Source organism: Amborella trichopoda, chromosome 11 (genome assembly GCF_054954075.1).
Source record: "Amborella trichopoda isolate Santa Cruz 75 chromosome 11, AtrichopodaSantaCruz75HAP2 v2.0, whole genome shotgun sequence".
Taxonomy (NCBI): Eukaryota; Viridiplantae; Streptophyta; class Magnoliopsida; order Amborellales; family Amborellaceae; genus Amborella; species Amborella trichopoda.
In genome coordinates this window covers 37747543-37774659 of record NC_142346.1, presented here as the reverse complement: position 1 = coordinate 37774659, position 27117 = coordinate 37747543, and the positions used below count along the sequence as shown (strand labels likewise).

The window sequence follows — 27117 nt, the reverse complement described above, 5'->3', positions numbered from 1 at the left end:
ATATATATATATATATATATATATATATATATATATATATATATATATATATATATATATATATATATATATATATATATATATATATATATATATATATATATATGAAAAACACTACACAGCGCCTATAGGCGAAAATAAACAGTGATTTCGCCTACCTTCTTCACCGTCCAAAGTTCATTGCGCGGTCACGATTGTCCGGTAGTGTTTCATTTTTCATTTTTTTTTATACAAATCAAAATGACCTGAAATTTGGAGCGTGTATTCATCAAAAATAGGAAAATCTTAGAAAAATATAAAAAAAATATTTTACATGAAAAAATTGACCAAAATACCCCCAAAAAGTTTGGGGGGTATTTTGATAAATTTTTTTTGCAGATAATTTTTTTTTATATTTTTATTAGATGTGCCTCAATAAGATGTACATACCTTTCAAATTTCAGGTTCTTCCAATTTGTAGAAAAAAAGTGAAAAATAAAACACTACCTGACATTCGTGACCGCGCGATGAAATTTGGACGGTGATGAGAGTAGGTGAAATCACTATTCATTTTCGCCTATAGGCGTTGGGATGACTTTTCCTCTCTCTCTCTCTCTCTCTCTCTATATATATATATATATATATATATATATATATATATATATATATATATATATATATATATAAATTCCTTAACATACCATTTCCTAATATTATCATTTTCTGGAGATAAAAAATCATTCATAATATCATCTCGTGAAAATGTTTCTTCAAGTTGTAATACTTGGATAAATCCTGATTCAGCCTGTTCATATTGAGGTATAATAATATTATCAGATGTACGTAGAAATCCATCTATCTGTGGTTTAGGAGTTGACGAAGTAGTTGGTATGGGAGAGTTTCGAGCATAGGTCGTAATGGATTTTCGAGGAGGTTCTAGGTCTCTGAAGGAATGATTGTTTAGATATTTGCATATTCTAAATTGCAAATCAAAAAATTACTTTCATATGAAGATTGGGGCTGCAATCCCATTCAGGGAAAAAAGCTACTCAATCCAGGATTTCAATACAAATCATATAAGTATAGTGAATATATTGAAGCATGGCATAAAGTCTTTGCTTACCAAAATCCAAATAATACACACTCCTGGTATATCCAATTCAAATTCCCTATCCTTGAAAGATTCCCTAGCTGGTTCCGACATTGGTTTTTAATCTGGGGATCTTCAACCCAAATAATGCCAGAATCCTTTCAAGCCCTACAGACTAAATTTGTTGAACATAATACTTGCACCGAATCCGATGACTACCATCTTTATTTCATGGCCATTTACCAAATTCCCTGGATCCTCAAATGGGAATATTCAATCTCTGAAAATAATACTCATGACTATACCTATATTCCCCAACTTGGCAAAACCGTGAAGGTTAAATGGTGGGATATTTTCAGTACTAATCCTGCTACTTTACCTTTGAAAAGAATACCTCCGCAACCTTCAACCTTCAACTCTGCTACATATAATACAGTCAGTCTCCCTACTTTCTCAGCCTATCTCAAAAGGTTGAAACAATCAAATCCCAATGCTACTTTTGAGGAAATAGAGCAAACATTGCTCCATGTTTTCACTCCCAATACAGCCATGCCAACATCATCAGAAGAAACAGTCCAGTCAGGAAATCCCCTGTTGGATGATTTCAGCCAAAGGCCCACAGAATGACCCGACCCGATGGTCCACTCCTTCTTCAACATCGACAAGACTACTACAGCATAAAATATTCCCTTTTCACAAAAGACAAAAAAGAAGATGCGTCCCTCTACAGGAAAGATTCCTTTTTCATAAACGACAAAAGCCACGTTGCACAACCTCTACAGGAAAGATTCCACGTTGCACAAAAGGACAACCTTGCCTCTTCGCCAAAAAGCTCTGCACCGACATAAAGTCACATCAACCAATATCAATGGTCTGATTTCCTTCTTCTCCCGCACATACAAAATACTCCTACCATCGATCGCACGCACCATTACTATGCAAGATTCTTCTTCAGCCACCAGCATATCAGGGATTGCCACGTCCCCTCTTCGTACTATCTCCTTATCTTGACGGAGCCTTCTTCAGCAAGCAATCAATTCTGAGCCACAACCTCCTTCCACCAATTACATCCTTCCCTTCGTCGGCAAGCAAATAACTTCTGGTAAGAAAGCAGTATCAGTATAAATTGACTTGGGAGAATTTGAGGCCTGTTTATTTGGATATGATGCTGGGGTAAAAGCTGGGCTTGGAGTAACAAATGGACTTTGGGGAGGAGATTGTATTATGTATTCTGGTACATTTGTGGATCTCAAAGGTGACATGGGGGTTAAGTCAAGAGGAGAATGACTGGGCATGAGAGGCCCATATCTATTGCTTTGAATGAGATCCATTGGTTGTTTGCCTTTGGAATGATCATCCCAATTGATCGCTCAATACTTTTTGCTGATAAATTCCCTGATAGAATCTTAGATAAAACTGAATTACAACGCTTTCTAGGATGCCTTAATTACATAAGTGATTTTTACCAAAATCTTGCTTTAGATGCAAAACCTTTATATGACCGCTTAAAAAAGAATCCTCCCCCATGGACTAATATTCATACTTTAGCTGTCCAACGACTTAAACTTAAAGCTAAAGAACTTCCATGTTTAAACCTAATTGATCCCACAGCATTTAAAATCATTGAATGTGATGCTTCTGATCTTGGCCTTGGAGGCATATTAAAACAATCTATAAATAATTCTAAAGAACAATTAATACGTTTTACTTCTAAAGCTTGGAATCCGACTCAACGGAATTATTCCACTGTTAAAAAAGAAATACTAGCTATTATCCATTGCGTTTGCAAATTCCAAACTGATATTCTAAATCAACATTTTCTCATAAGGACTGATTGCAAAGCTGCTAAAGATATTCTGCAAAAGGATGTCCAAAATCTTGTCTCTAAGCAAATCTTTGCCCGTTGGCAAGCCATTTTATCTGCTTTTGACTTTTCCATTGAACATCTGCACGGATCTTCTAATTCTCTTCCTGACTTTTTGACCCGTGAATTTTTGCAGGGGGGACCATATACATCATCATCCTAATCCTACCAACGAAACCATCGCGAAGAAACCATCTCGGTTCCCTTCTTACGGTTTGCAACTCTTTTCTCCCAATAAACATATTAATACAAATATGAATCCTCATTCCAAAGGCAAACAACCAATGGATCTCATTCAAAGCAATAGATATGGGCCTCTCATGCCCAGTCATTCTCCTCTTGACTTAACCCCCATGTCACCTTTGAGATCCACAAATGTACCAGAATACATAATACAATCTCCTCCCCAAAGTCCATTTGTTACCCCGAGTCCAGCATTTACCCCAGCATCATATCCAAACAAACAGACCTCAAACTCTCCCAAGTCAATTTACACTGATACTGCCTTCTTACCAGAAGTTATTATCTCAGATAATCATACTGATCTGGACCCATATAAAATAGCTCCCCTATATTTATCCAACCATATGAATTCATCTTATGGTATCAAGAATCGTGAATGGTATGAGGCCATACTCATGGAAACTGGTTCAGTTTCCATAGTTCACTTCTACCAAGAAAATACTAAGATATTTGCATATTCCAAATTGCAAATCAAAAAATTGCTTTCATATGAAGATTGGGGCTGCAATCCCAATCAGGGAAAAAAGCTTCTCAATCCAGGATTTCAATACAAATCATATAAGTATAGTGAATATATTGAAGCATGGCACAAAGTCTTTGCTTACCAAAATCCAAATAATACACACTCCTGGTATATCCAATTCAAATTCCCTATCCTTGAAAGGTTCCCTAGCTGGTTCCGTCATTGGTTTTTAGTCTGGGGATCTTTGACCCAAATAATGCCAGAATCCTTCCAAGCCTTACAAACTAAATTTGTTGAATATAATACTTGCACCTAATCCGATGATTACCATCTTTATTTCATGGCCATTTATCAAATTCCCTGGATTCTCAAATGGGAATATTCCATCTCTGAAAATAATACTCATGACTATACTTATATTCCCCAACTTGGCAAAACCGTGAAGGTTAAATGGTGGGATATTTTCAGTACTAATCCTGCTACTTTACCTTTGAAAAGAATACCTCCACAACCTGCAACCTTCAACTCTGCTACATATAATACAGTCAGTCTCCCTACTTTCTCAGCCTATCTCAAAAGGTTGAAACAATCAAATCCCAATGCTACTTTTGAGGAAATAGAGCAAACATTGCTCCATGTTTTCACTCCCAATACAGCCATGCCAACATCATCAGAAGAAACAGTCCAGTCAGGAAATCCCCTGTTGGATGATTTCAGCCAAAGGCCCACAGAATGACCCGATCCGATGGTCCATTCCTTCTTCAACATCGACAAGACTACTACAGCATAAAATATTCCCTTTTCACAAAAGACAAAAAAGAAGACGCGTCCCTCTACAGGAAAGATTCCTTTTCCATAAACGACAAAAGTCACGTTGCACAAAGGACAACCTTGCCTCTTCGCCAAAAGCTCTGCACCGACATAAAGTCACATCAACCAAATATCAATGGTCCGATTCCCTTCTTCTCCCACACATACGAAGTACTCCTACCATCGATCGCAGGCACCGTTACTATACAAGATTCCTCTTCGACCACCAGCATATCAGGGATCGCCACGTCCCCTCTTCGTACTACCTCCTTATCTGGGAGAAGCCTTCTCCAGCAAGCAATCAATCCTGAGCCACAACCTCCTTCCACCAATTACATCCTTTCCTTCATCAGCAAGCAATCGATTCCAGCCACTCATTTGAGACCAAGTCCTCTATAAATACCTCTTCAAACCAAGAAGAAATCAGAGCATCAAGGATAATCCTTCAGCAATTCAGCAGACGTTCTCGCAGCAGCAGCATAGCAGCATAGTTTCTAGATCTTCTCATACTTTCTCTCTCATAAAATCTCTTCTCTTCCTCTTACCTTCTTCTCTTTTCACTCTGTATTTAGGACAAAGGTCATCGACGTCAGTACTTCATAAAAGTCGGTAACCTCCATAACTTTTTATGTGTGATTGTAATCAGTCTTCTTTACCTTCCTTTTTGCCTTCCGAGTGGAGGAAATTCGCAAGCCTGTGTATATGTAATCAGTGAGTAATGCAGTTTAAATTTGTCTTTACTTTTAAAATCTTTGATTATACTCATACTTCGTGGATTGTCTTTGACATTTCAGTATTACCAATTATTGTTATGTTATTTGTATTTCTTTATTACATTTCTGTACTTCAGCAATTAATAGTCTATAATTCCGCAATCTTTTCTTACTTATTATAAAAAATTAACAGTTTATTACTTAGGGTAGATTCTTGGGTAAAAATGGTATCAGAGCCAACCCTGTATTAGAGATCTCATAGTATTACCAGTTTTGTTATCCTAAGAAACTTAAGAAATTTATCCATTAAAGAAAGTTGGTCTGAGTGTTAAGACACGAGACGAAAAAGTCTTATGCAAAGTACCGCCAAGGCCGAGGAAGAGCCGCTAGGGAAAACGCTGGACTTTTGGTCGTCCTGAGTTGTCATTATCCGCAACCTAATAATGGAAAAATTTATTAAGAATCTAACAGATAGCACAACTAGTAAAACTAATAGAACTCTAAGGATCAAAAACAAGGAAGAACTTGTTATAAATGATATTGAAAATCAAATCCAGAACTGGAACATACCCAAGGTTCCTATATCTGATATTTACAAAAAAGGTACATTCGACCTCAAAGTTGGATATGCCATAAAAACAGTAGAAGAAACTCTTTCTGTTACTAGCAATCAAGAAGATTTTCAATTATTATCTTAAAAAATATTACAAGTTCACCAAAATAAGAACTATAAATATCTACATATAGGTTTAATACAAGTAGCAGTTAAACCTTTAACCAGGTTAGGATTAAATAATTCTATTCTAGTTTGTTTACGAGATACTAGACATAACAAATTTTCAGATTCGTTACTAGGAATGGTTGAAACTAGTTTATGTAGTGGACCAATATATTTCAATTGCTTTCCAAATTATTCCGTATCATTAACTGACCCAATTTTTACCCAAGAATCTACCCTAAGTAATAAACTGTTAATTTTTTATAATAAGTAAGAAAAGATTGCGGAATTATAGACTATTAATTGCTGAAGTACAGAAATGTAATAAAGAAATACAAATAACATAACAATAATTGGTAATACTGAAATGTCAAAGACAATCCACGAAGTATGAGTATAATCAAAGATTTTAAAAGTAAAGACAAATTTAAACTGTATTACTCACTGATTACATATACACAGGCTTGCGAATTTCCTCCACTCGGAAGGCAAAAAGGAAGGTAAAGAAGACTGATTACAATCACACATAAAAAGTTATGGAAGTTACCGACTTTTATGAAGTACTGACGTCGATGACCTTTGTCCTAAATACAGAGTGAAAAGAGAAGAAGGTAAGAGGAAGAGAAGAGATTTTATGAGAGAGAAAGTATGAGAAGATCTAGAAACTATGCTGCTATGCTGCTGCTGCGAGAACGTCTGCTGAATTGCTGAAGGATTATCCTTGATGCTCTACCTTCTTCTTGGTTGAAGAGGTATTTATAGAGGGCTTGGTCTCAAATGAGTGGCTGGAATCCATTGCTTGCCGACGAAGGGAAGGATGTAATTGGTGGAAGGAGGTTGTGGCTCAGAATTGATTGCTTGCTGAAGAAGGCTCCGTCAAGATAAGGAGATAGTACGAAGAGGGGACGTGGCAATCCCTGATATGCTGGTGGCTGAAGAAGAATCTTGCATAGTAATGGTGCGTGCGATCGATGGTAGGAGTATTTTGTATGTGCGGGAGAAGAAGGAAATCAGACCATTGATATTGGTTGATGTGACTTTATGTCGGTGCAGAGCTTTTTGGCGAAGAGGCAAGGTTGTCCTTTTGTGCAACGTGGAATCTTTCCTGTAGAGGTTGTGCAACGTGGCTTTTGTCGTTTATGAAAAAGGAATCTTTCCTGTAGAGGGACGCGTCTTCTTTTTTGTCTTTTGTGAAAAGGGAATATTTTATGCTGTAGTAGTCTTGTCGATGTTGAAGAAGGAGTGGACCATCGGGTCGGGTCATTCTGTGGGCCTTTGGCTGAAATCATCCAACAGGGGATTTCCTGACTGGACTGTTTCTTCTGATGATGTTGGCATGGCTGTATTGGGAGTGAAAACATGGAGCAATGTTTGCTCTATTTCCTCAAAAGTAGCATTGGGATTTGATTGTTTCAACCTTTTGAGATAGGCTGAGAAAGTAGGGAGACTGACTGTATTATATGTAGCAGAGTTGAAGGTTGAAGGTTGCGGAGGTATTCTTTTCAAAGGTAAAGTAGCAGGATTAGTACTGAAAATATCCCACCATTTAACCTTCACGGTTTTGCCAAGTTGGGGAATATAGGTATAGTCATGAGTATTATTTTCAGAGATTGAATATTCCCATTTGAGGATCCAGGGAATTTGGTAAATGGCCATGAAATAAAGATGGTAGTCATCGGATTCGGTGCAAGTATTATGTTCAACAAATTTAGTCTGTAGGGCTTGAAAGGATTCTGGCATTATTTGGGTTGAAGATCCCCAGATTAAAAACCAATGTCGGAACCAGCTAGGGAATCTTTCAAGGATAGGGAATTTGAATTGGATATACCAGGAGTGTGTATTATTTGGATTTTGGTAAGCAAAGACTTTATGCCATGCTTCAATATATTCACTATACTTATATGATTTGTATTGAAATCCTAGATTGAGTAGCTTTTTTCCCTGAATGGGATTGCAGCCCCAATCTTCATATGAAAGTAATTTTTTGATTTGCAATTTAGAATATGCAAATATCTTAGTATTTTCTTGGTAGAAGTGAACTATGGAAACTGGTACTGAACCAGTTTCCATAAGTATGGCCTCATACCATTCACGATTCTTGATACCATAAGATGAATTCATATGGTTGGATAAATATAGGGGAGCTATTTTATATGGGTCCAGGCCAGTATGATTGTCTGAGATAATAACTTCTGGTAAGAAAGCAGTATCAGTATAAATTGACTTGGGAGAATTTGAGGCCTGTTTATTTGGATATGATGCTGGGGTAAAAGCTGGGCTTGGAGTAACAAATGGACTTTGGGGAGGAGATTGTATTATGTATTCTGGTACATTTGTGGATCTCAAAGGTGACATGGGGGTTAAGTCAAGAGGAGAATGACTGGGCATGGGAGGCCCATATCTATTGCTTTGAATGAGATCCATTGGTTGTTTGCCTTTGGAATGAGGATTCATATTTGTATTAATATGTTTATTGGGAGAAAAGAGTTGCAAACCGTAAGAAGGGAACCGAGATGGTTTCTTCGCAATGGTTTCGTTGGTAGGATTAGGATGATGATGTATATGGTCCCCCCTGCAAAAATTCACGGGTCAAAAAGTCAGGAAGAGAATTAGAAGATCCGTGCAGATGTTCAATGGAAAAGTCAAAAGCAGATAAAATGGCTTGCCAACGGGCAAAGATTTGCTTAGAGACAAGATTTTGGACATCCTTTTGCAGAATATCTTTAGCAGCTTTGCAATCAGTCCTTATGAGAAAATGTTGATTTAGAATATCAGTTTGGAATTTGCAAACGCAATGGATAATAGCTAGTATTTCTTTTTTAACAGTGGAATAATTCCGTTGAGTCGGATTCCAAGCTTTAGAAGTAAAACGTATTAATTGTTCTTTAGAATTATTTATAGATTGTTTTAATATGCCTCCAAGGCCAAGATCAGAAGCATCACATTCAATGATTTTAAATGCTGTGGGATCAATTAGGTTTAAACATGGAAGTTCTTTAGCTTTAAGTTTAAGTCGTTGGACAGCTAAAGTATGAATATTAGTCCATGGGGGAGGATTCTTTTTTAAGCGGTCATAGCAAGATTTTGGTAAAAATCACTTATGTAATTAAGGCATCCTAGAAAGCGTTGTAATTCAGTTTTATCTAAGATTCTATCAGGGAATTTATCAGCAAAAAGTATTGAGCGATCAATTGGGATGATAGTTCCTTGATGGATATTATGTCCTAGGAATCTTATTTTTGTTTGGAATAATTTTAACTTTGTAGAGGAAACTATTAAACCAGATGTCTTTATTAAATGAATAAAAGTATGTAAGTGTTTGAAATGTTGTTCTATGGATTCAGAGAAGACTAAAATATCATCAATATAAACAATCATAAATTTGTAAAAGGGATTGAATATATCATTCATTATTTTTTGAAATTCGGATGGAGCATTTTTAAGACCAAAGGGCATGACATTCCATTCATATTGCCCAAAAGGAACATTAAAGGCTGTTTTGTATTTATCTTTTTCTTCTATTTGGATTTGCCAAAAACCAGATTTTAAATCGAATTTTGAGAAGATTACAGCATGTAATAATCTATCTAGTAAATCCTTTTTATTTGGAATAGGATATCGGATCCATTTCAAAACTTTATTAAGGGGTTTATAATTGATAACTAATCGAGGAACACCTCTTTCTTGTTCAGCATTTTTGTTAACATAGAAAGCAGAACAACTCCAGGGAGAAGTACTAGAACGTATTAATTTCTTTTGGAGTAGGTTATTTATTTCTATTTGACATGTCTGTAATAGTTCAGTATTCATTTGAATAGGCCTGGCTTTAGTTGGTATTTTTGATTCATTAAAACTGGGTTCATATGGTAGTCCTACTATATGTTGTTTCCTATGCCAAAAGGCATTAGGTAATTCATTACATATTTCTGTTTCAATAAAACTTTTAAGATGTTGTATTTTTTGTATTATTTCAGGAGATTGGAGTTTTTCGCCTATAAGCTTATGTTTGATTTCCAATTGTAAGGATCCTAGGAAATTCTCTTTATTCTTTATATTTTGTTTAACAGTATTTATTTCTTTAATTCTTGGTTTATCAAGAAAATCAAATCTAATGGGTGTACCATGTGTATTTGTTTCAAGACCTGTATGGGAAACTGTGACTGGATATAATAAAGTAAGAAAAGGGACTCCTAGGATTACAGCTTGGCTGAGTCCTTTAACCATGATAAATGGAGTAGGGAAGCAATGTCCTTCCGTACATATTTTTGCATTTGAAAGTTTGTATTTGATAAATAATCTACTACCATCAGCTGTATTAAGGATTTGGGTAGTTTTATCAAAATATTTGGTAGGAACTAGTCCTTCATTAAGACAATTTAAATCAGCACCTGAATCTATTAATGCTAAGGATTGAAATTCAAATTCATCATTTATTACAATAGTTATTAACACAAACCATTTTTGGGTTATTACCCTATTTATAAGATTAACCGAATGTCTATTGGAAGATGATTCACCATAAGTCATTTGGTCTAAATAATCATTGGGATGATATGATTTAAGTAAATGATTGAATTCTATTATGTCTTCTTCAGTATCTTCTTCAGTATGTATTTTGGAAGTATTATTATGAAGTTCGAGAATTTGAATTCTTGTTTTTAATTGGGATAATTCTATTTTTACAGTATTGACTTCAGCTTTCAGGTCAGCAATAGTGGGTTCCTTTTGGATAGCTTCATGCTGACTGATTCTTTTCATAATATCAGAAAAATTATAATTATCAGGAGGTTTTACCAATGGTATATGTTTTGGTTTAGATTTGGTCAAATTAATAAATTGAGTAATTACTTCTCTTTTTTCATTGGGGTCGGATATTTTTTCTATCAGATCTAGAATAAGATTATCTTCCTTTGTTAACGTATGAATATCAGATGAAATAGGGCATCTACATGACTCATTATTATTTTCTATATCCGAGCTATTGTCTGACCAATAAAAATCATCATTATGTATTGTACCTATAAAAGAAGTATCACTACTAGAGGAAGTAGTATCGGAACTTGAACTATCTGATGAATCATACAATTGAATAATATCGTAGATTTTATTTCTAATGGATTCATCTAAAGTAATAGAATCTAATTTTTGTTTAACTTTACATTGGCTTTTGTAATGGCCTACTTTTCCACATTTATAACAAACAGGTAATTTTTTCTTATTTTGAAATGATTTAGAAGCAAAGCGTTTTGTAAATTTCTTATATTTTTTCTGTTTAGTTGGAAAAGATTTATACGTTTTATCGGGTTTATCTCGATGTTTTTTCTTTTTATATACTTTATGTATTTTATGTGGTTTGGTTTTATCTATATGACCGTGGTCCATATGATAGCCAAATTGTTGGCAAAAATCTCCTAATTCTTTCTTGCCACTTAGATTCTGTTTATCGAGTTGTTTTTTGAGTTTTAAGTCTGTGCATAGGGCTAAGCCTTCAGCACAAATTTCTGAAGATAATTCGCCTAAGGTATATTGGGAATAATTTATCATACCGCTATTTTTATTTTTGAGACGTTCTTTTACTTTTTCAGCAAAGAGGTAAGGTAGTCCTGCTACAAATTTTTCTTTCCAGTGATCAAGATGACTATCTTCTCGTATAAGTAGTCGGGAGAAAAAGACGTCTTTATACCATTTATAATGTGACAATGTTGGACATCTCAAATTGGATAAAAGATCAGCAGTTCTTGCTGCAAGTATTGATGTATTTCCTATAAAATGAAGAGCAATTGTATATATCAAAGAGTTGACAGCATCACTCTCAGAATATACCATGTCTTGGTTATGTTCATTCTTTGCTGTCCATTGCCTAGTATTGGTTGATATTTGTTGTTTTGTTTGTTCATTTAAGTATGAATCCCACCATCCTCTCAGCCATCCAGTGAAGCCTGAGACTATAGCTTTGGCTATTTCTTGGTCATGGCTTCCAGCCATTTTACAAGCAGATGCATACATAGTCATATGCTTCATTGTATCTAGGATCCTATAATCAGAGATACCGTCTATATTCCAATCGATGATGGTTCGTCCAGAATATGTAGAAGTATGACTTGTCAGGTCTTCTTCTAATTGTATATCAACAGGGGTTGGTCTTTTATAATATGGACGAGCATTTATTGGTTGCCAATTTTTACTATAATTGATTCGATTGATACTTTCTGGGGTTAGTTGTATTTCTGAAAATGCCTTTTGCATATTTTGTATTGTATTGGCAATTGATGGTCCTATAGATGGTTCTATGGTTTCATTGGTTTGGAAAAGTGTTTCTTCTTGTAGAGTCATATTATCATGTTCAGGGATTTTTGTTTTTCCCTTATCACTATCTGGGAGAATAGGAGCGGATATTACTATTGTCGGTTTGGGTTCTTTTATCTCTAGTTTAGATAATTTGGAAATTAGTTGTCCCATAAGGGTAGTATTATCTTCTCCTATAAAAAATTTTTCTTTATTCAAATCAGGAGGTGGTTTGAAAAATAATTGTATCCGACCCAAATAATTCCACTTTTATTTCTTTAATTCTTGGTTTATCAAGAAAATCAAATCTAATGGGTGTACCATGTGTATTTGTTTCAAGACCTGTATGGGAAACTGTGACTGGATATAATAAAGTAAGAAAAGGGACTCCTAGGATTAAATATAAGAAAAGAAAAGGGACTCCTAGGATTAAATATAAGAAATTTACAAAACGCTTTGCTTCTAAATCATTTCAAAATAAGAAAAAATTACCTGTTTGTTATAAATGTGGAAATTTTAACCATGATAAATGGAGTAGGGAAGCAATGTCCTTCCGTACATATTTTTGCATTTGAAAGTTTGTATTTGATAAATAGTCTACTACCATCAGCTGTATTAAGGATTTGGGTAGTTTTATCAAAATATTTGGTAGGAACTAGTCCTTCATTAAGACAATTTAAATCAGCACCTGAATCTATAATCATTGGGATGATATGATTTAAGTAAATGATTGAATTCTACTATGTCTTCTTCAGTATCTTCTTCAGTATGTATTTTGGAAGTATTATTATGAAGTTCGAGAATTTGAATTCTTGTTTTTAATTGGGATAATTCTATTTTTACAGTATTGACTTCAGCTTTCAGGTCAGCAATAGTGGGTTCCTTTTGGATAGCTTCATGCTGACTGATTCTTTTCATAATATCAGAAAAATTATAATTATCAGGAGGTTTTACCATTGGTATATGTTTTGGTTTAGATTTGGTCAAATTAATAAATTGAGTAATTACTTCTCTTTTTTCATTGGGGTCGGATATTTATCCAACCATATGAATTCATCTTATGGTATCAAGAATCGTGAATGGTATGAGGCCATACTTATGGAAACTGGTTCAGTTTCCATAGTTCACTTCTACCAAGAAAATACTAAGATATTTGCATATTCTAAATTGCAAATCAAAAAATTACTTTCATATGAAGATTGGGGCAATTTAGTCTGTAGGGCTTGAAAGGATTCTGGCATTATTTGGGTTGAAGATCCCCAGATTAAAAACCAATGTCGGAACCAGCTAGGGAATCTTTCAAGGATAGGGAATTTGAATTGGATATACCAGGAGTGTGTATTATTTGGATTTTGGTAAGCAAAGACTTTATGCCATGCTTCAATATATTCACTATACTTATATGATTTGTATTGAAATCCTGGATTGAGTAGCTTTTTTCCCTGAATGGGATTGCAGCCCCAATCTTCATATGAAAGTAATTTTTTGATTTGCAATTTAGAATATGCAAATATCTTAGTATTTTCTTGGTAGAAGTGAACTATGGAAACTGGCCATAAGTATGGCCTCATACCAATATATATATATATATATATATATATATATATATATATATATATATATATATATAGAGAGAGTGAGAGAGAGAGAGAGAGAGAGAGAATGTATATAATGAGACCATTTACCTTTGGTACAAGGAAGTCACAATTACTTATATAGCCATCGGATGTGAAATCTGATAGCTTGTGTGTGTCACAAAGTTCGAGATAATTCCTTTAGGACTTTGAGCATGGTCAATGGAATAAATACATCTACCCAATTTCACATCCAATGGGCAACATTGATTGTGATCACCTTGTACCAAATGATAAATATATATATATATATACATATATATATATATATATATATATATATATATATATATATATATATATATATATATATATATATTAGCATGCAAAATAAACTAAATACCCAATTTTTGGGGGTATTTTGGTCAATTGCTGTTTTACGAATTATTTTTTTTGTAATTTCATTAGATTCTCCTATTTTTGAAGAATAAATGCTCAAAATTTAAAGTGATTTGAATTTGTAGAAAAAAAATAAAAATTCAAATACGAAATGAGGTTGTGATCGTCAGACCGGCCCAGATTCAATCTGGGCTGTTAACTGACACTGTAGTTGTCAACCCATGGGCTGACAGAATCCATTCCCTATATATATAGTAGTGATTTCATGCAACAGTTGTATAGTAATATAATGCAGCAACCTTAAAAAATCATGTTAGTGCCATTTGTTTGATCCCAATTTTTAAATGTACACTCTTTTCATTCCATTCAAAAATCACAAAAAAAACAAAATTTGAAAATTAGCCCTAGAAAGTGTGATTTTAGTCCAATCAACGTAAGTCGTCCATTTTGTTAAGATGCTTAGATGTAGGCCTTAGAAGGATGTTTCCCTTTTCAAAATTTTAGATAGCTTTGTTATCATTAGATGAACAATGTCGAAAAGAAAAAAAATGGTTTGGAGATCGTAAAATCCTAGATCTTGAAATTGACCAACTGAATGGTATGGATTCATTGTTGGAGGGGACTCATTTTAACCATATCTATGATGCAAATTCAATTTTGTTTTTTGGAAATTGACGATTGCGATGAAGAGAGGGTATATGCAATTTTTTGGGTGATACAAATGCTACAAACATGGTTTTTTATATTACTACACAACTATAGAGAGTTGTGTAGTAATATAAAAAACTATGTTTGTAGCATTTGTATCGCCCAAAAAATTGCATATATATATATATATATATATATATATATATATATATATATATATATATATATATATATATATATATATATATGTGTGTGTGTGTGTGTGTGTATGTACTATGTATGTATGTATGTATGTATTTTATATATATGTGTGTGTGTGTGTATATACATACATAGTATATATATATATATATATATATATATATATATATATATATATATATATATATATATATATGGGAAAAAATCCTTTACGCCCACTGCTACAGTAAACGCTCATGGCCCAGATTGAATCTGGGCCGATTTGACGATCACAAATGTCCGGTAGTGTTTGAATTTTGATTTTTTTCTACAAATGCAAATCACTTGAAGTTTTAGGTGTGTGTTCTTAAAAAATAGATGAATCTACGAAAAATATAAAAAAAGTATTTTACATAAAATAAATTGACCAAAATACCCCCGAAAATGTTTTAGGGGTATTTTGGTCAATTTATTTTTCACAAATTTTTTTTTATATATTTTAATTAGGTGTGACTTGATGAGAAGAACACGCGCTTAAAATTTCAAGTGATTAGGATTTGTAGAAAAATATTTAAATTCAAACACAAAATGAGGTCGTGACCGTCTGATCGGCTTAGATTCAATTTGGGCCATTGGTGTTTACTGTAGTGGTCAGCGAGTGGGCGTACAGAATCCACTCCCTATATATATATATATGCCATTAGCGTTTACTGTAGCGGTCAGCGAGTGGGCGTACATAATCCACACCCTATATATATATATAGAGGGAAAAGATGAGATTAGCCCACTAGCTCATATGAACATATGAGCCCAACGGCCCAGATTGAATCTGCGCCAATCTGACGATCACGGATGTCTGATAGTACTTGAATTTTTTTTTTTTTTACAGATTCAAATCACTTGAAATTTTAGGTGTCTGTTCTTCTCATCAAGGTGCACGTAATAAAAATATAAAAAAAATTATCTGTGAAAAACACAATGATCAAAATACCCCTTGAAAATGTTTTGAGGTATTTTGGTCAATTTATTTCATGTAAAATAATTTTTTGATATTTTTCAAAGATTCACCTATTTTTGATGAACACACGCTTAAAATTTCAAGCGATTTGGATTTGTAGAAAAAAAAACTAAAATTCAAACACTACTGGACATCCGTGATTGTCAGATTGGCCCAGATTCAAACTGGGACGTTGGGCTCATATGTTCATATAAGCTAGTGGGCTAATCCCATCTTTTTTTTTCTCTCTCTCTCTCTATATATATATATATATATATATATATATATATATATATATATATATATATATATAGACTTCCAACGCCTATAGGCAAAAATGAACAATGATTTCGCGTACCCTCTTCACCGTCCAAAGTTCATCGCGCGGTCACAATTTTTCGGTAGTGTTTTATTTTTCAGTTTTTTTCTACAAATCGAAATGATTTGAAATTTGGAGCGTGTGTACATCTTAGTGAGACACACCTAATAAAAATATAAAAAAATATAATTCACAAAAACAAAATTGATCAAAATACCCCCGAAACATTTTAGGGATATTTTGGTCAATTGTTTTCATGTAAAATATTTTTTTGATATTTTTTCGTAGATTCGCTTATTTTAATGAACAAACGTTCTAAATTTCAGATCATTCTGCTTTGTAGAAAAAAATGAAAAATGAAGCACTACCAAACAATCGTAACCATGCGATGGACTTTGGACGGTGATGAGGGTAGGCGAAATCGCGGTTCATTTTCGCCTATAGGCGTTTTGTAGTATCTTCTATATATATATATATATATATATATATATATATATATATATATATATATATATATATATATATATATATATATATATATATATATATATATATATATATATATAGCAGGTGTGTACTGCTATAGTAATGCCCACACCCCAGATTCAATATGGGCCGATCTGACGATCTCGGATGTCCAATAATATTTAAATTTGAAATTTTCTTTCTACAAATCCAAATCACTTGAAATTTTTTTGTGTGTCTTCTTCTCATCAAGGCACACTTAATAAAAATATAAAAAAAATAATTCGCGAAAAAATTTGACCCCCCGAAACGTTTTGGAGGTATTTTGGTCAATTTATTTTATGTAATTGTTTTTTTGATATTTTTCGTAGATTCGCCTATTTTGGAAGAACACATGCCTAAAATTTCATTTGTAAAAAAAAAAAAAAATTCAAACGTTATCGGATATCTGTGAGCGTTAGATCGGCCACAGAATGGCCCAGATTTAATCTGGGCCATTCGCGTATCGGCGTACAGTAGTGACTCCCTATATATATATATATGTGTGTGTGTGTGTGTGTGTTTCTATAAGGTTGCAACCGTAACCAATCCAATTAAGGCGCACCTCCAAATTTTATCATAACATGTAATTTCGGTGTAACCATTTTTAGGATTTTTTGATATCTATTTTCATATCTAATTATAAAATTTTAAACTCCAAAAATGGTCAAAATCAAGTAGATTTATAAACATATGAAAATCTTAAAAATGGAGGGTCTAGATAATGTGTTGCAAGATGCACTATTTTTGGGACTCAAAATCAATTTTTTTTTCCATATTCATACATCTCGTTGTCGAGATGATCAATTAGAGGGTCTTTTATTATTAAAACAATATTTTTCGATGGATTTTTGAGGTGCATTTGTAATTCTACATTTTAAGGTTGCAACCTTGTATAAAATTTTTCCATATATTTGAATGTTAAACGTCTAAAGCTGCTGCTTCTCCTCTCTAATTCTTAGTCATGAACTGACAATGTGCAATTTCTTTCTCAAATGATATGGCCTACGACATCGGTGGTGAGGAATGGTTGCCGTCCTTTTTTGGTTTAATAAATTATTTGAGAAAGATGAGGTTCAACTCATTGGATTCTTGGGTCTTTTGGAGGAGGCATATTTTTGTTGGAGGGGAGTGGGATGAATGAGGGGTTTTGGAGCTATTTAGAGTTTTCATGTTGGATCCTTTTATCAATCATTTGGGCTAGTTTAAGGAGTTCGTTTTATGTTGGAAGGTTTGGTTTTTCTTTGTCTTATAAGAGTGATTTTTCTCCTTAGAGGCAGTCTTTTACGATTTGGATCAGCATATCATTGTAAAGAGGAAGAGGAAAGTAACGACAACCTATTCTTATATCTAATTTTCAACAAAAGAATTTGAAGCTCTCTTGGGATTGTAGATTTCAAGGCTCGTTGAAACTTTGATGCCTCGCTAGAATGGCACAAATGTAGTAATATGGCTGAAACTATATATTATGTGACTTAAATATAATACTATGTAGTATGGTATGATATATATTGTAAAAATATGTTGCATGCATATATTTATGTATTGTAAGAGCTATAATTGATATTTACATATTCATTGTTCCAAAAAACGCCGGGTAGTGCCTAGGTGGCTGGGGGGTCTAGGCCTCCCAGTGCCTAGGCGGCCGCCTAGAATCTGGGCGGCCTAGGTTAAAAAGGGGGCAAATGGGGTCTAATAACCCTTTTTTAAGTATATATTTTGTACAAAATATGCATATTCATGTATTTTTTATGATATAAACAAAAAAAAAAAAAAGAAAACCAAAAGTATCCCACCTAATGGGTATTTTTCACCTAGTCGGGCGTAGTCCCATGGGCGCCCTCCTAGGCGGGTTCCTAGGGTCCCTAGGGACAGCCCGCCTAGTTGGTCCGCTCAGGGCACTGGGAGAACCGCTTTTTGAATCAATGTACATATTTACCAATAAGTTATCCATGTCATTGAATTCGATAAATTCTAGGTTCTCTATTCCCTGTATTTTGTTTATATCCGTGTCCGTATCTGGGCATCTTAGCTTCCAACTCACAGAGTTTACCTTTCTATGTCTGTGCGTGATTCAATTCAAATGGTTAGCTGGTTTGATCTTGTGCCCTAGAGTGGTGTCATAGCAGACCTAGAAAGAAGGGGAGCCAATAAGGTATTTGAAGCTATACCCTTATTGGGATAGCTATTGGGGACCACTATAGATGGATTTATATGCACTTGATATAAGGAGTTTGTGGGATGAAGATGGGTGGGTGGTTATTTCTTGATGGTATTCATACCAAGTTCTTCTTATAGTGCAATAATGATTCTCTTGTTGCAGGTTGGGATTGGAATCATGGAAGCTTGACAAACAATCAGATCTAATAGACATTGGAGTCCTTATATTATTGTTTGGGACAAAGGTATGATGTTGCATTGGTCTAGATGGAGTGTCTCTGCTGTAGTATGGCTCCAATACTTGGGTTTTTGTATATGATTTGAGTTTGTTGTTGAGGCTTCTTTCAGACTATTGACTATTGGAGATTGTACGTGATGTACTAATATATCTAGGGTTGGGAGCATTGCACTTTCCATGTTGTATGGATGACCTGAAATCTTGGATCGGGGTAAAAACTTACTCATATTATGGTTATTTGGATTTCTTTTTTTATTTTTATTGGTGGGTCTGCTCAGGTGCCATGAAAGTCTCCCCTGCAAACCAGATGTTCTACTGTTAGAGCAAAAATCGGGTTAAAAAAGCACCCTTGAATTGTTGTGTACACGTAATTACAACGAAAATGAGTACAAGGAGACTCAACAACTCAAGTGTTTCTTGTTATCCTTTTTGGGTGCCTGGCTAAGCATAAGGCTGCTGTTGCCTCGGCGAATTCTGGGATTTTCAAGACATTCTTTGGCTAGCTGGGGATGGATTTTGATGAAACCTTGGTTCCATAATTCTCTCATTTTATTTAAGGAAAAGTATAGAATGAGACCATTTATGAAGGAAGAGATCAGGTTGTAGGATTCAAAAGGGAAAGAATGTTGAGGAGATAAAAGGAATGGAAATGAGAGAGAAAGAGGGCTTGAGCGGGAGAGAGAGTAGGGTTTAGGTGACAATGGATGAGAGAGATTAATACCTTTTTTATTAATCTCAAGGCTGAAATACCATTCCTATTTGTAGAAACAAAGGGTAGGCCCTTTCTCTGCAAGGAGGGTGCAGTATGGAATCTCAAGGCCCAAACACGGTTCCCATTTATAGGACGAAGGGCTCTTTCTCTGCAAGAAGGGTTCTATATGGCTAAAAGACATATCAAGTGATTTTTTGTTTTTTTGTTTTTGATAGATATGATAAGTGTTCGTAGGTTGCTGATTTTTGAAATCAATAAGCTTAAGTATGAAGAGAGGGATTTCCTTTTTTTTTTGTTTTACTTTCTTTTTTCCCCCTTATTTTGGGGATTTTTGTTTTTTGGAGGTTGGGGGGGTAGAACATGGGTTAAATAGAACAAGTAGAGTCTGAGAAGTGATAGGGAAAAAACCAATCCATAAAGAAAGAGATATAAGAGAGATGAATTAGAGTCTTAACGTGGTAAATCGGATTTGGGATCCTCAAATCAGATTTGAAAGAGAAGGAAGAAGAGAGACGAGAAATTAGGGTTTTTAAAAAGAGTGAGGTTTGTACAAGGTTGGCACCTTAAACAATCAAAGTAAGGCGCACCTCCAAATGGTGCCTAAAGATGTTGTTTTAGTGTCGAAAATCCCATGATGGCCTGAAAATCTATTTTCATCTCGATCTAGTAGATTTAGGAGCCCTTGCAAATCTTGAAAATGGACGATTCAGATACACTACAATATGCACTATTTCAAAAAATTGTAATCCTCTTTTCTACACCATATATCTTGAGGTTGAGACGATCAATCGGAGGGTTTTCCGGCATTAGAAGGACATTTTCTAGTGAGTTTTTGAGGTGTACTTTACTTCTATAGTATAAGGTCGACATTTTATATAAACATTTTCCTTTTGAAGAATATGTCTCACCTTGGGCTGGAAGAGAGGAAAAAGAGAGGCAAGATTGGGGTTTGAAGGAAAAAAAGGGGGAGGAAATTGTCCCTTGGGATGGAAGGGGAAAAAAAGGAGGAAGAAGAAAAAGTAGCGACAAGAGATTACGGTTTCCAGAGAAAGGGAATTACCAAGGTTAGAGGTATGTTGATCTTGAGCCATGTGAAACTTTATCAAGGAGGAAAGATACGGAAGAGGGTTGGAAGACAATGTGGCTAGGTCGTTTCACTCAATTGATGTGGAGACCCATTTTGATATATATATATATATATATATATATATATAGTTTTAGGTTTAAGAGCAATTTACTCTTGTACCCTTATGTGCATGAGAAATTACAATGAGGGATATCACATAGTTATTAGCCATTAGAATACTGAATTTTACATTGAAGGAAAAGAAAAAATTCATTGGTATTAATGTACCTTTTACTGTATGACCATTGATAGAGTAGAATGGCAGAACATGATTTGTGTAGCCGACCCCAAATAGTGGGAGTAAGGATCTGATGATGATGACAAATGGTGCTAATATTCCTCCCATGTAACTTTGTCACTATTGTGATCACGAACTTGACCTCCATTAGCAGCCATTGCACAAATTTACATCTTAGCCTTGGGCACTTTGGGAATGGCCTGCTCTAATACCGACTAATGTACAAGGGAATTTAGAGAAATAAATAAAAAAACTGGAAATTTGATTGAAAGCAATGGTGGAAGCTTACAAGCCAAGCTTCTTAGCTCGCTAGTTTAACCAAGACTCTTAAATTCGTTAATATTCAACTCTAAAACAAAAGCTCTAATACAACCCTATTTGCAATAAAAGACCTTACCTAGAGCCTAAGAAATCCTACTTCTTATTGAAATAGAAATCCTAATGAAAATAAAATTTGTAATGACACTTTACCCCTGATAAAATAAGTGATTCTATAATTGACTTAACTACTTTTCTAAACAGTCTCTAAAATCCTAAAAAAACTAAAAAATCCTAAATTTTTAAAGACATAAAAATCCCTAAAAAGAGGACCTAAAAATCCCAAAAGAATCTCTAAAATTCGATAGGAAAAATTTTAAAATGAGGGGCATCTTGTCCTGTATAAAGATCCAAGTCAATTATTTGTGTTTTCCAATTTGGAGAAAAATTTGATTTTTTCAATTTGGCAAAAGTGGGATTTGAACTTGCAACCAAGTCTATAGAGCGGATACATACTACCACAAACCCACCTTACATTTTGGTATCAACCCTGGTATTTAATTTAAACTCCAAAAACCGAAGTCCAAAACCGCGTTTTGCACAGTAAAACTTGTTCATGTGCCTAATGGAGTTCTCTCTACAACTCAATTAGACTTGGATTGAGTTTTTGACTTTAGGAGTTTTTTATTATTAATGTTACTGGGTGTTAGTTACTTGTCTACAAGATTAGGATTTGCTTAATGGGAGACTATGTACACCTGGTGGATTGAGTTGGCCTTTTTTTGATGCCTATGAATGAAAATTGAAGAAGAATGAGAACTGGATCATCCTTAATATCCATATCATCTAAGAGGAATTGTTGTTCACTGTGTTTCCTAAATGCAATGATCTTGAATATTGAGACTTATCTATTGATATGTATGTTATTAGGAATCAACTGCTTCGACCGGCCAATGGACATTAGTTTTGGTTCTGTATCTTGTATTTACAGGTGTGGTTTCTGAGCCATCTTCCCAGTTGCTCCCTCCCCAGGCTTCTCCAGGTCCCCAATATTTTTCAATTCCCAATCAGCATTCAAATGGGATAGCTTTGAACAGCCGGAGCCATCCATATCATCTCACATTGATCCCAGGTTTAGGGATTGCTGTTACAGGGGTTGCTTTTATGCTCTTGATCATCCTAATACTCCTCATACGCCAAAAAAGCAGAGAGCTGCAGGGTTCTGGGAGTCCAGATAGAACCTCATGGAAAGGCTTCCAACCCCCTTGGCGGATTAGAAAGTGTCACGAAGGTCTTTCTCATGGTCTGAACTCATTGCTGTTTGCATCAATACAAGCAAGAGAAAGTATAATGTAATTCAATGGGCTATGATATGCTCATAGTTTCATTGGTCTGAACTCATTGCTGTTTGCATCAATACAAGTAAGAGAAAGTATAATGTAATTCAATGGGCTATGATATGCTCATAGTTTCATTTGGATCACAATCCAATGAAATGATGGACGATATTGGCCAAAGAGTTGGACCTACAATGGGGGTCACGTCTTGTTCTACTGTGTCCCTCGCACTTGGTATCAGCGACCATACTTTCATTATCAAATGGACTACTAATATGGCACAGTCCATTGTGTGCCATATTAGTTCAGTTCCTTCTCTGTGTTTAGGCACTGAGACCTTGTGTTTTCAATCTTTGTCTCAATTGTGAGACTCGGGTTGGAATCTGTAAGTCATATATATATATATATATATCGAGAGAGAGAGAGAGAGAGAGAGAGAGAGAGAGAGAGAGAGAGAGAGAGAGAGAGAGAGATCATTTGTCTTCTGACATAAAATACTGCAGGTCCATCATCTATGTTTAGACGCTTCAGCTACAAGGAAACAAAGAAGGCAACAGATAATTTCAGCACCGTCATAGGGAGGGGTGGGTTTGGAACTGTGTATAAAGCTCAATTTGACAGTGGTTTAATACTGGCAGTCAAAAGAATGAATAAAGTCTCAGAGCAAGGTGAGGAAGAATTCTGTTGTGAGATGGAGCTTCTCGGGCGTTTGCATCATCGGCATCTTGTGGCTCTTAAAGGATTCTGTATTGAATTGCAGGAGAGGTAATTCCTTTCTATATTTCCAAAGGAAACGTCCGACTTTATATTTGTCTGGTACTTTTTCTTTTAATTGTGAAATCTCATTACATTTAGTTTGTCTATGGCCAGGTTTCTTATGTATGAGCACATGGAGAACGGAAGCTTGAAGGATCATCTACACTGTACAATCTAGCGTTTAGGCTCCATTGCTTGTTTTCCTGTATTTATTGTGCTATCTTGCTCCTTATATCCAGTACTAAGACATCTCAATTTGCAGCTTCTGGGAAAGCTTCCCTGGGTTGGCGTACGAGAATCCAGATTGCCATAGATGTGGCAAATGCTCTGGTATATGACTTTATCATCTCTCTCTCTCTCTCTCTCTCTCTATAGACACACATGCACACACTCAAAGAGGCACACTATCCATGCATGCATGTCATTGTTTATATATGTGCCTATGTTCTTATAGGGATTATTTCAATCTTTCCCTGCAGGAGTACCTGCATTTCTATTGTGATCCACCTCTCTGTCACAGAGACATAAAGTCCAGTAACATTCTATTAGATGGGAATTTTGTCGCGAAGGTATTGTACATTTTTCATATTGTGTGAATTGACTTAGAATCTACCTTAGTTAAATAAATTTGATAAGCTTTGAATGGACTCTACGACATATTATGTGTTACGCTAGTTGTTACATGGATTTCCCAGCCTTGGATCTGACTGCAATGCCAAACGGTGAGTTAAAGGGGTTTAAACCTTCATCCGTTGCGAATATATAGTGCTCTTCTATAATATTTAAGCTTTGATGGGGTCTGTTGAGCTTTAGGACTGCCATCCTCTTATGAGAATGAAAGGAAAAAGAAAAAGAAAGGATAGATGCTCAACTCCGAATGCTACCAACAAGCAATTTTCATATCTTGTAGGTTGCAGACTTTGGGTTGGCGCATGTTGCAAGGAATGGAGCCATTAGCTTTGAACCCGTAAACACTGACATCCGAGGAACCCCTGGTAACATTCTTGCTCAAATCTTTGTGTGATTCTCTAGAACCTCTTCTTAATGAAAAAGATCTGAACATGATTGAATCAAGCAAGTAGAATGACAAAATTATCCCCCATAATTTAGAAGTGAAAATGACAATATGCAAGCAATGTATGCAAATAATCAAACCACACTTTCAGCTGTACAACTGTATTCCATTGTTAGGTATTCATCCTATTCTAACGCATCTAAGAGATCCAATGGGACAGCCGAGATCCCAGTGGTGTTTGACTTTCCATACGCAATTGTGTGTAGTATACTTTCCCATTTAGAACAGAATTCACCTTCGAGTACATTTAGAGGTGGCAACGAGCCGAACGGGCCTAGCTTGGGCATGTTGAAGCTTGCTTTTAAAGAGAAGGTAAGCTTGGTCTCAGCTTTGCTTGACTTGGTAACTGATAACAACCCTTAAATTCCAGTCAAGCAATAAACAAGCCGAGCACAAGCTCATAACCTAAGGCAATATGCCATATAACATCTATATTATCCTTATAAAAAAAAAATAGTATCCATATTAATATAATATAATATTAAGTAGTATCCTATTTGAGGTGCAATCAATAAAACATATGTTATGTTGTAATATTTCTTTGTTATATTTTGTGTGTAATGTATTAAACTAGCTCACGCTTAGGTTTCTTCACCTTGAACTGCTAACAGGTTTGGTTTGGCTTGACAAGCCAAAAATTATTGCTAAAGCTTGGCTCGCTATGGGCCAAGCTAAATTGACTTACAAGCTTGCTTGGCTTGTTGACACTTCTGGTACATGATTATGAATGACAAAACTACCCGCCATTTGTATCCATGAACATAATCATTCTTTCATATACAGGATACATGGATCCAGAATATGTGGTGACTCAAGAGCTAACTGAGAAGAGCGATATATACAGTTATGGTGTTGTGTTGCTTGAGTTGGTCACCGCCAGGCGGGCGATACAGGAGAACAAGAACTTGGTGGAGTGGGCTCAAAAGTTCATGGCAGAGCCTGCGAGGCTGCCTGAGCTGGTGGACCCTACAATTGCGGATGCTTATGATTTTGAACAACTTCAAGCTGTGGTCACAATTGTGAGGCTTTGTACCCAAAGAGAAGGGAGATTCAGGCCCTCAATAAAGCAGGTGCTTAGACTTCTCTATGAGAGGATTGATCCCCTACAAAACAGCTTTTCACGGGCTGTAGAGAGAGAAATGGAGGATGGGTTTATGGGTGCTGGTGGGAAAAGCAAGGGCAAGGTGCAAAGAGGGGACGTTATGAGTTATAGTGGGGATGCGAGGTGCTTGCAATCATCGAGTAGCACGTCAAGGTCTTATTGTAGTAGAAGCTTTTTGCTTGAGAATGGTTCACCTCAGTCTCCACCTGGGATTTTCTCAGTTTGATGGCGAGAGCGGTTGGGTCATTTAGGTGGGGCTCATCCTTTGTAAGCATCCGTTTTGGATTACAATGTAGTTGGATTGAACTGGTGGGATGGCGCTGTATTATCAGGGTGGGAGCCACCCTCTTTGTCGTCATCAGTTTTGTCCCAACATTATTGCTTGTTTTGTACTGTAAACTATGGGCTTGATGGGGGAGGATGGAGTATCTGTTTAGAAAGATCTGAATCAGATTTGACTGATGGTTATTGCTCATTTTGAACTGTAAGCTATTGAGTTTTTGGCAAAAGCTACGATTATCATAGGGACGGAGCCACCTATTCTGCTAAATCAGTTTTGGTCCCTTGGTTATTGCTTGTTTTGGATTGCAGTGTAACAATGTAAATGTTGGTCTGGTTGAACCCGGGCAAAGCTCTTTCTTTTGTGTTTTGGGTGTTCTTGAGTTTGAGTTTTCTATGAATCTTAATTGGGTCTCAATTGTATTGTTTTCACAAAGACCTGCCCCAGCCTTGTAGAAGCAATTTGTGTTGGGGTATGTATGCTTCTCTATTAACAATGATGAGTGGTACAAGTAGAGCCCATGATGTTGTGGGCTATGGAGGACTTTGTGAACTTTGTGACCTGCGTGTGTATTGATTCATTGTTCTCCTTGGCACTTTGAGAGCTTTGGGGTAGTTGATGGGGTTTGCAGATTTCTCTTCTTTCTTTACGCATCTAGCTGCATATGGTCTTCCATAATGACATTGATTAGCATGCCTATAATATCTCTGTCTTCGTTTCTACCTTTATATGTTCTTGGTTTCCATTTACAAATCCTGGGGCTCGTATCAATCTAGCAGAACCCCAATTGTTGGAGATGAGAATTGGATGCTAGGTATTATTGTTCCTTGGACAATTTGGAAGGTATAAAGGTGTTTTATGGTAAGCTTGGTAGTGTCTAGTTTTAGTGGTGTTTTTCAGGCAAGTGGGAGAGGGAAATAGGACTAACTTGATTAGCTGTTGTGGACCAATTACTTCTCGAAAATATTCAGCAACTGCAATATTAAGCAAAATGTTTTGATAGGGTTGTAGCTTTATCGAAATCAGTAAAGTGTCATCTCAAAACTCAG

The 27117-nt window shown here is 35.4% G+C and overlaps 1 protein-coding gene across 8 annotated transcripts in view; it reads left to right on the top strand.

The window, feature by feature from the left end:
- LOC18436823 (putative receptor-like protein kinase At1g49730) overlaps window positions 1–26663 on the top strand; it is a 32962-nt gene extending 6299 nt beyond the window's left edge. For 2 of the 8 annotated variants that reach the window (XM_088851758.1, XM_088851756.1), the window contains 8 exons: window positions 9855–9899; window positions 22510–22809; window positions 23359–23620; window positions 23726–23778; window positions 23874–23941; window positions 24091–24180; window positions 24522–24606; window positions 25470–26663. In XM_088851758.1, coding sequence (XP_088707884.1) covers window positions 9855–9899; window positions 22510–22809; window positions 23359–23620; window positions 23726–23778; window positions 23874–23941; window positions 24091–24180; window positions 24522–24606; window positions 25470–26014 — 1448 coding nt within the window. In that variant the 3' untranslated portion in view covers window positions 26015–26663. Of the gene's footprint in view, window positions 1–9854; window positions 9900–22509; window positions 22822–23358; window positions 23621–23725; window positions 23779–23873; window positions 23942–24090; window positions 24181–24521; window positions 24607–25469 lie in introns of all 8 variants that reach the window. The other 6 variants (XM_088851757.1, XM_088851755.1, XM_088851760.1 and 3 more) reach the window with 3 other exon arrangements.
- Window positions 26664–27117: the final 454 nt, after the last annotated feature.